Genomic DNA, 10,604 nt, shown 5'->3' with positions numbered 1-10,604 from the left:
CTGCATTTTTATTGTTAAAGAAAGTTATCAACAACATGAATGTACTGTAGGCCATTCCTATGCAACAAATGCCCCATAGAGGCATCTCACCCTGTATGGACTCTAGAGGACAGGAACAACTTATAACATATAAACTTGTAATTCAAAGTTTAATGAAAACAGATTTAAAATGCTTTGGGGATTTTTAAACCACCGCTGCTAAGTTATTGTGTGCAATGGATAAGAAGTGGAATAAAACCTAAACAACAACACATACCAAAGACAATTTTGCACACTCTATATCATCTAAAGATGATGCAGAATCTCCACCTAACACGTGTTTTATTTTTTCCAGAGGGTCAAAAATAGATCACCTAGTAAAATCTCACTGATCTCTACTTGAGCTAATGGACCCTTTTTAGTCTAATGGGAAGAAAGGAGCATAAACCTATTAATCTCAATTTGATCCAGCAAATTGTTTTGACTGGTTGAAGGATTACACCGGAGCATCCAGAGAAAATCCATGAAACTCCAATTATGCTAATAAACACCCATGGCCATAGATGAGGTCATGAATCCTAAAAATCTCGGTTTAAACATCGTCCCTCCAGCGTGTCCTGGGTCTTCCCCGGAGCCTCCACCCTCTGGGACTGTGCCCCGAACACCTCACCAGGAGGCGTCCAGGAGGCATCCGAACCAGATGCTCCAGCCACCTCATCTGGCTCCTCTCGACGTGGAGGAGCAGCGGCTCTAATCTGAGTCCCTCCCGGATGACTGAGCTTCTCACCCTATCTCTAAGGGAGAGCCCAGACACCCTATGGAGAAAACCCATTCCGGCCGCTTGTATCCGCGACCTCGTTCTTTTGGTCATGACCGAAAGCTTATGACCATAGATGAGGGTGGGAACGTAGATCAACCGGTAAATCGAGAGCTTCGCCTTTTGACTCAGCTCTCTCTTCACCACAACAGACCGGTACAGCGCCCACTTCACTGCAGACGCTGCTCCAATCCGCCTGTCGATCTCCAGCTTCCTTCTTCCCTCATTCGTGAACAAGATCCTGAGATACTTAAACTCCTCCACTTGGGGCAGGACATCCCCCCCGACCCGTAGAAGGCACTCTACCCTTTTCCGGCTCCAGTACCCTCTTGTTCCGGGGCAAACCCCAATGTACAGGCACCGAGATGGGGGGCAACAAGTATGCCCACTCCTGCCCGGAGCCTCTCACCGTGGTCAACTCCAGAGTGGAAGTACATCCAGTCCCTCTCAAGGAGACTGGTTCCAGAACCAGAGCCATGCGTCGAGGTGAGATCGACTATTTCTAGCCAGAACCTCTCAACCTCACACACTAGCACTGGCTCCTTCCCCACCAGAGAGGTGACATTCTACATCCCAAGAACCAGCTTCTGCAACCGAGGATCGGACCGCTAGGGCCCCCTCCCTTGGCCATCACCCATTCCACACTGCACCCGACCCCTTTGGCTCCTCTCACAGGTGGTGGGCCTATGGGAGGGTCCTGAAAACATGCTAGAAAAACAAATGTTCAACCAGAGGAGGAAACCAGAGACCCCATAAAAACCCCAACTTACAAACCTGTCCTTGAACCCTAAACCTTAATCCTCATCCCAAACTAAACTAAACTAACTACCAATGATTAAATTTAATAATTTAATGTTTGTGTGAGGTGTAGTTAAGAAAACCATCGGTGATTGAGCAGCTCTTCCAGTGTGGGACGCTCCTCTGGGTTTGTCTTCAGGCACCTAGTCAGAATATCATGGCAGTCTGGAGGGTCAGGGGTCAAAGTGCAACAACAGTTAGAGTTGCGGACAGATTTATATATGCTGTGAGAAGATATAATACAATGTTTATCTCACTTTTGGGAAGCCTCTTGCTGATCTTTAGCTTCTTTTTGAGAAATTTGTTGGTGTCAAAATTTGTATCGTGGAGAATTTCAAACAGGACCACTCCCAGCTGCCACACTGTTGTGGGTCCAGCAAAATATTTCTTTTGTGTGCGATACTCTGGTGATTCAAGAGCATGGGTCCCTAGAAAATGTGTCAGAATTCAGAGAGTCAGAAAGAAGAAGAACAGTAAAAAGAATCTTTGTTTTCTCAGAACTGGCAGAAAGAAGCAGGATATCGTACCTTGGAAAATGGTAAATTTCCTTCCGTGGTCAAAGCAGCTTAGACCGAAGTCTATGAGATAGGCTTGTAGGCCTTCTGAGCTCCTCTCAATAAGGACATTTTCCAATTTAATATCTCTGTGGAAGATGTTTGCATCCTGAAGTTGAATCGTTGCTTCCACCAACTGTTTTAAAATGACCTAAAAGACAAAAATGATTTGAAGCTCATAATTCTGCACATTGATGTTGGACTTCAGTGAGAAATACAGTGACTTGTAAAGATTTTTATTTTCATATGGATATTTTTCACATTGTCACATTACACCCACACACTTCAATGTTTGTAGAGACATTATGACATGCATCAATATAAAGTTTTACAAAATTGTTTTGCGGAGGGATTATTGCACTGTATTTCATCTCTCTGATTTGATCACATTCACTATGAAACAAAATCCCCAACTGAAGCAGTAAGTGACAATATTTTAAAAAAACCAGTCGAATTTCCATCCAGCAGCTTACCTTGGCCTCCTCCTCATGTAGACAACCTCCATTCTCATCAAGGTAGTCATTGAGGTCCTGCGAAGGCGTGGGCCTCTCCATCACTATGAGCAGCTCCTCCTCCAGTTCATACCAGTCCAGCAGGGACACTGTGGCCAACTGCCCTGATGAACTGCTACTCAGATTCTTCAGTTTCAGCATGATGGCCACCTCCAACGCCATCTCCCTACCGTTCTCATCCTGAAACATCGAAGCAAACAGGAGAAACCCACAATGCATCTGGAATCCAGTAGGACTTAAAGTCAGTCCTAGATGATGTTGCTCACTTACGTTATGTTTGCGGTCCACCTTTTCCTTTGGAATGTGTTTGATAGCCACCTATACAATAGAAACAAAGCATTGCTCAACAATGGGAATGTTCAGATTTCTGAAGTTGCTTGACGTTGAGTTATCAGTATTTTGAGTATTATGATTGATGTGCGGAATGCATTTGTTGTGAATGCACCATTAGAATTGAAAGAAAATGTAGCTATCTAGTTTGGTCTTTCCAAAATCTAATTTAAAACTACAAGAACTGAAAATGTTCACAATTGTGCAATTCTAGTATGTATTAGTAAATACATGTACCTTAATTCTTAAAGTCTCATTGGTTAATGAAATTATTTATCTAATATAGTCTTATTTTACGGATCTGAACTTTTTCAGTTTGAGATGTTATTAGCTAAAATCAGCTAAAACAGAGTCTGACTAGCTGTTAGACTTGCACCTTTATGAGGATATTAATTCTTTTTTACAAACTTTGACTCCTACTGGCCACTGTTAGAAGAACTATTACTGATAACTTCACAGAGTCTCATTTTAAGTATTCCAAATACACCTACAGGTAATTTATCCACCTCTCGATGTCCAGCAAACACAGATCCATAGCCTCCTTTTCCCAGTAGATGCAGCTCAGTATATTTTTCCTGGAATTCAGCTAAACACATGAACGCATCTTTAAATTTCATAAAGCATCAGAATAAACTATGTTCACTAACGTTACCTTAGATCTAATTATCACCACACCTTAAGTCTCTCTAACAAATGTTTATATTACAATTCTATTGTGACTTAAACTCTGACCTCTTTGGGAATCCATTTCTTTTGTCTTCTTCGTCTTCTTCCTGGTATTCTTCCTCCTATTCCTCAGCTGTGGTTCCTCAATGTCCTTGTCCTCCTTCTTCAGATTCCTCTTCCGTAAATCGCCTATTCCTGAGCTGCAAAGTACCAGGCTGGAGCTGTTGGACTCTAATAATGAGAAAAACCCATAGAAACAGCATGAGCATTTTAACAGTATTTTCCATAAGAGAAAAACATCCCGACAGAAACATAAGACTTATAGTGACTTGTAAAAACACTTGTCCTCCTTGCTTTTGCACATTTTGTCTCATGACAACCACAAAACTTAGGTTATATTACAGGAATTTCATAAGAAGGACCAATATAAGGTAAAGCGTCACTTTGAAGTGCTGAGCATATATTTATAAATGTAGATCTGAAAAGTTGTAGCATGGAACTGTATTCAGCCGCCCTCTCTTTAAAGAACCACTTTTTGCTGCAACTTCAGGTGATAATCTTTTGAAGTTTGTCTCACTCAGTTTTGAATAATCAGATATATTCAATCCTTGCAATAGATTATCAATCTGGTAAGAGAAAATTAACAGAGGTTTCACCAAAGTAGCCAACCTGTGCTGACGTCCACTGAGGATGGGGGCTCTTTGGTTGCGTCCTGCTGCAGGAGTCCCTTATTCTCATTCTCTGCCGGTGTTGGAGATCCCTCTCCTTCTTCTGTTATTTTTCTCCTCAGTCTCCTCACAATCCTCGTCCCGTCCTGGTGGCTTTTGGATGGTCCAAACATCTTAGTAACCCTGGTCCATTTTCGGCGGGTCTCTTTTTTAGCCCTTTTCCTTCTCTTCGGTGTGCTGTCTCCAATGGACTCAGCACACCGTGGCATCGTGCTGCTGCTGTTGATCTCTAAAGTAAGAGATGTTGGGAATAAATAGTGATTATTTTTTACATGTTTGGTCTGTCAACAAAAGCCAATGAACATTAGTTTCATCAAAGCAGCCAACCTATGACGATGTCCACTGAGGAGGAAGACTCTCTGGTTGGAAGCTGATCCTGGAGTTCTTCCTTCCTGCACTTGGCTGGTGTTGAACCTTCTTCTTTTCCTTCTGTCATCTTCCTCTTCAGCATCCTCCTGGTTTCGATCAGGTCCTGGCAGCTTCTTGAGGTTCCAGGCATCTCAGAGGCCCTGATCCTTTTCCCGTGGATCTCATCACCAGAATTTCTCCTGTTATTTGGTCTGCAATCCTCAGCAGACTCACCACTTGGTAGCTTCACGCTGCTGCTTCTCTCTAAAGTAAGAGAAATCCGAGGAGAATTTGTGATTTCGTTTTATAGTTCGGTCTGACATTTTGGTCTGTCAACATACAGAAGAGAAAATGAACATTAGTTTCATCAAAGCAGCCAACCTATGATGATGTCCACTGAGGAGGAAGACTCTCTGGTTGGAAGCTGATCCTGGAGTTCTTCCTTCCTGCACTTGGCCGGTGTGGAACCTTCCTCTTTTCCTTCAATCATCTTCCTCTTCAGCATCCTCCTGGATTCGATCAGGTCCTGGCAGCTTCTTGAGGTTCCAGGGATCTCAGAGGCCCTGATCTTTTTTCCATGGCTCTCTAAAGAAAGAGAAATATTGTGGAAAATTAAGGATTGTTTAGAGTACATGTTTAGTATTTCTGAATCACCTCACATACTGATATCTGATCAGGGACTTTATTACATAAACTGTTGAACATTTAACTCATTTTCATCCAGATTCATGCTTCTCCAAGAAGCCAACAGAGATTAACACATTTCAATGTTCCTAACCAATGGAAGTTAATAAAACAGAATTTCTGAGCAATAAAAATTCAAACTCTCTTAACTATATATTAAGAGGTTTACAAGACTCTTATTGTTAAGTGTGTAAAATGACTTGTTAGATCCTCTACACTCTAAAACATTTGAGCCACATTTAGTTGGGGCCTGCCATGCAAAGCAATGGCAGGAACCTATTACTATTCTCCCAATTCTTTATTTTTCATCCGTAACCTTTAATGCGGCTCATACCGCTGCGTGTACACCTACAAATGAGGTATCAAAACGTGCAGAAAATTCACGCCATTGGAGCTATTACTTTTGGTGGGATTCGGGGTTAACATGGCGACATAATTCGCAAAAAACTACGAAAAAAACCCCATTATAAGTCAATGGGAAAAATCCTACAAATACCCTATTTTTGAGGATTTTCTGTGTCGTCACGAATTCACGTAGAAATGCCATTCAAATTTCATTTTGTAGATACGTCTGTGATGTCTTCGAAAGTGAAGACGGCTCGTCGATACCAGTTACGGTTTGTCCACAATTTGTCTCTAAGCGACCCAAAGTTTCTCATTTTTCCTAAAATTAGAGTGTGTCTCTTAGTGATTGCCCCTCTGCTAGAGTGAGAAATGAAGATAATTTTTCACCCCAAATCATTTTTGAAATCGCCATCACGCCCACAAATATCGCATGATTGGTATCAAAATCGGTCCTGACATTGACACGCATGCCTGCTCCGGTAAAATGTTTTCGAAATTTATCTAGACCGTACGGTTTTCTGTCACGGTGCTTCAGAGCAAAGTCATGCGACAGGATTTTCTGATGCTGTCTGATGCTCTCTCCCATGTATTTGACTAGAATTTCAGATCTGTGCAAAACATTTCTTTCTCTCATCGCTGTTATTGCTGTGAGGGAGGTACAGACATGAATCTTGGGACTATCGCAGAAGACACATAGCCCTCTCATACGCTTCAAACGGTTTTCGAATATGTATTACGGTTCCCGAATGGAAAGGAGTTGTTTCCAATGCTTTTTTTGGGTAAAACTGGCTGGCTCAAACAGAGTATTGTCTGCCCCAGCCTCTCTCACTAACAGTTCACACTTTGCTGAGACAATTATTTACCATAGCAACGGAACTCAAGAGGCTATTGGCTGCTGATTAGGACTACAAATAAGCATCACTGTAGTTCTAACTATAGTGGAACCCTCAGTTGAAACAGAGCAGGACTGAACTGGCCTTTAGAACTACTTGCTGCTATGGGCTGTATATAACTGATTTAACTCAGTAACTGTTACACATGGGATTAGTTTGGAACTTTAAAATGAAGCATAATAATAATTTCAAAATAAAAGCCTTGAATATTTTTAAATCAGGTAATTGCTCTGTTGAGCATTATATAACTGATTTAACCCAATGACTGTTATACATGGGATTAGTTCGGAACTTTAAAATGAAGCATATTAATAATTCCAAAATAAAAGCCTTGACAAATTTTAAATCATACTGAATGGTGCACGTCCACCTTACTTAACGTTCTTGTGATTTTCCACATGCTATTGATTACATTGCAGCGTTCTTTAGCATTGATGCTAATTTCTAGCATGACAACGCCGGGCCCAAACCGATGGGCATGCTTTGGCAGGCCCCGGTTAAATTTCTTCAGAAATTTTCTAGTTTTGTCTACTATCTTCTACTCTTTAAATTGCAGCATTAAGTTAAAACTCAATTCAAGATTAGTGAACTTAAAAAAAACTTTTAATAACTTGTCTCTTGTTCAACTGCATGAACTTTAATTTCTTAATTAAAACCAATAAAATTTTCTTGTTGACTTCAGATGCATTTTCAAGGTACCAGCCGGACTTTCATTTTCAAGTTAAACCACCGTCAAATATTTTACAGTATAATTTTCCAAAAAACTGAAACATAAACCTTGTCTTGATAAGTAAGAGTGAAACTCAAACTCATTACCTTTAGTTCTCCTGGAGGCTGGCCTTTTGTGTTCCTGGTCAGATTTATCCATTTTGGTGTAAATTTATTCACAAGAGAAAGCTGGTTTAACTCACAAAGTTACGTCTTACTCTATCAGATTTCTGACGAACTGAGCTCAAACAGAATGTTGGGTTCTGACACCAACCAGTGTGACATCAGGAAGAACATTCCAAACTTTTGGTCACAAATGTTAGCATGGAATGATGATGCCTAGTTACCCTCTGACTTAAACCTAAACAAACCCACAGAACAGAAAAATCCCCCCAAACCAACAAAAATGATATATTTGCTGTTGGTTTACCAGGAAAGAGTTAGAGGAATGAATCCCAACTATTATAGCCACACAAAGCTCTTCATTAGTTTTTATTTGCTTCAAAATCTTAAGAGCTTCAGCTGCTATTTATAGCGTTTTATTTATCAAAAACGATTCAAAGCAGCAACTTAAAGCATTTCCAAATAAAATTTCATTTGACAGGCAGACTTGCACCACCGGTGTCCGAACCTTTTGCCATGTGTGCCAAATATGTTCATAATAAAAGAATGCAAATAGGCCAAAGAAATATACTTTTATATTTTATGATTTTTTTTTTCATTTTATCTGAACAAAAAAAACAAAACAACACAGAATATTTTAATGAAACAAGCATTGTAAAGTATTTTCCAGACTATAGAGTGCACCTTACTGCAAGCCGCATCTACAAAGTTTTGTTTTTTTTTAAATCTGGAAACGTACATATAAAAGCCGCACAGGGCTATAAGCCGCTGATATCTCCGTCATTCTCAGTTTTTCACAAGGACCCAGCAGAGGGCTGCACAGGGGCGGATCTAGAAAAATATCTATGGGGTGGCAGCATATGCCACCATATTCACACACACACACACATACAGTATATATATCTATATATATATATATAATATAGTAAATAGTAGCTTTAGCCAAAATAAGTGGCCATTTAAAGAACAAATCAAACAACTAGATTAATAGATTAACAGTAAATACATAAATATTTCCTACGTTACATTACTTTCTGTGTGTTTTATTCAAAAATGTTGATATATGTTAAGTTGCACAAAATTTGAGACCAAACTTCAGCTTTAAAAGAGAACAAACACAGCTTTAATTAACATTTGCAAAAGGAGAAAACATACAAAGCTCACATCTCAGTGAGAAACGGATGAGTTCTGACTTGGGGCTGAACGTCCCCTCATTTACATAGGATACATCACACATTACTTAGTCACACCCCCTGGCTCAAGTGTCAGGTAAAAATCTATACGTTACTTATCTGTCAGTTCCAGTGGAGCAGAGTTGCATACACATTCACAGCTCAACTTTAGGCGTTTCTCCAAAAAACCTCTCTGCTGATGGCTAAACAGATACTAGAAACTGAATTTCTACAACCTAGGCTTATAACCTTAGCCATGTCTCACATTTCTAACTGCTGAACACCCTGTTCTTCACTTCTTTGAGGAGGGTCAGAAGAGCATATATCCTGTTGAGCTGCAACTGAGTGCAAACCTTTAATAGAAACATCATAAAGTGTACATTTAAATTTATTCAAACTTTGCTACTAAATTTTTCCTTCACATATACTTTATGAATAATTGTTCTTGCCACACCAAGAGAAGCCACCAGATCCGCATAGGCCACACTAAGCAAAAATGCACCAAACCTGCAGCCCAGGAGCGCTTCTAGACTGGGGGCCAAGAGGGGTTCTGAAGAAATGATACTAAATAAATGTCTTTTAAATATTCAATGGAAGATATTTTTTAAATCTTCACAATTTTATTTTAACAATGAATTAAAATTATAGTACTGCACTTAAAGGTATTAGCTGCTATATGGAGATAGGATCACACTTTCCATCTGCTAGATCAGGGATCTGCAACCTGAACAATTTAATATAAACACGTCATGGCTTTCTTGTCATATGAAAGGAGGAGTCCAAAATGGAGGGTGGAGGGATAATTGTTGATTGGGGTCAAAGAGACAAAACAGAGGTGATGTAAAAGCAACAGGGTTCCCTGCTTATTATGACAGGTAAATGGAACAGTCTGTGTGCAGGATGGGTGGAGTCCTTCATGATGTGAACACTGACGTTTGTAGCTTTGGGACAAAAACGTGCAAAAGTTACAAGAAGGAATTTTCATGGCATCTGACCTCATTGTCCTTTTCTACAGGTGTTGCATGTTAAGTGGAGTTAGTGATGCTCTGAGGTTATGCAGCCAAAGTCGACCAGCAGTTGCTTGCTAGAAGCTCTTTCCCTCCAGGAAGGTGCGTTGTGCAATTGATACCTGTCATTTTTATGGTCTTTCTGCATCAAAGTCTATGAATCGCTCTTGGTCTGACCCCGCCCTGAAGCCTTTATGCCATGTGAGACCCCACCAGAGATGAAACTCACAGACAGCCAAGACTTCAAGACCATAGGGGTACTCAAACCCCTCCACCACGTTAAGGTGGCGATTCTGCGAAGGGGAGGAAACCAGCAGATTGCATCAAAGCTCAGGATGCAATCCCCCACCCTGAGCAAGCACGGGGCGACAGTGGAGAGGAAACACTCCCCTTTCAAAGGAAGAGACCTCTAGCAGAACCAGGCTCAGGATGGGCGGCCGTCTGCCTCGACCGGCTGGGGTTGGAGAGGACAGGAAAGTGGACAAGACAGACAAAACATAGACTGAAGCTCTGGCTCTGATGGAAGAACAGAACCTAAAATGACAAAGAACATGTTAGTGGGTCGATATTGTTGTCTGAGTGGAGTTACAAAAACAGCTCATAGACGTCTTCAGGATGACGTAGGAGGAAAACATAGTCAACAGAACACCTAAACAACTAAGTGACAGTGACACTTAGTCTTTTAGGCGTATACCTCCCACTGCAGGTGGGAGGCTAAAAGCCGGTGGGAGCTTTTAACCTCCCACCGGCATACGCTTTTACACAGAAATTTTTAGAACATTTTAAACTGAAAGAAGAGGAGAGCAGGATTTTAACTAACCATCATTTTACTATTTCTATTGTGCAGGACTGGAGACCAGTGACTCCAGTGCGCGGCCTCCAGTACGGAAATGCCACCGCAGTTTGGCGCAACGTGAGCCATCCCGTCTTTCCAAACAGA

At 41.0% G+C, this 10,604-nt stretch overlaps 1 protein-coding gene across 1 annotated transcript; it reads right to left on the bottom strand.

Moving 5' to 3' along the window:
- Positions 1 to 1,667: 1,667 nt before the first annotated feature.
- On the bottom strand, positions 1,668 to 7,522 carry LOC116727386 (serine/threonine protein kinase KIN1-like). Its single transcript, XM_032574785.1, has 11 exons — positions 7,471 to 7,522; positions 5,114 to 5,317; positions 4,712 to 4,996; positions 4,326 to 4,613; positions 3,723 to 3,845; positions 3,482 to 3,576; positions 2,931 to 2,978; positions 2,622 to 2,840; positions 2,122 to 2,299; positions 1,852 to 2,022; positions 1,668 to 1,759 (listed from the first exon to the last, which is right to left on the bottom strand). The coding sequence occupies exons 1-11, from the start codon at positions 7,520 to 7,522 to the stop codon at positions 1,668 to 1,670; spliced, it is 1,755 nt and encodes a 584-aa protein (XP_032430676.1).
- Between the last annotated feature and the right edge of the window lie 3,082 nt (positions 7,523 to 10,604).

This window comes from Xiphophorus hellerii, chromosome 10 (genome assembly GCF_003331165.1).
Source record: "Xiphophorus hellerii strain 12219 chromosome 10, Xiphophorus_hellerii-4.1, whole genome shotgun sequence".
In the NCBI taxonomy this organism is placed as follows: Eukaryota; Metazoa; Chordata; class Actinopteri; order Cyprinodontiformes; family Poeciliidae; genus Xiphophorus; species Xiphophorus hellerii.
Note: the sequence above shows the minus strand (reverse complement) of the source record. Positions and strands in the feature narration are given on the sequence as shown.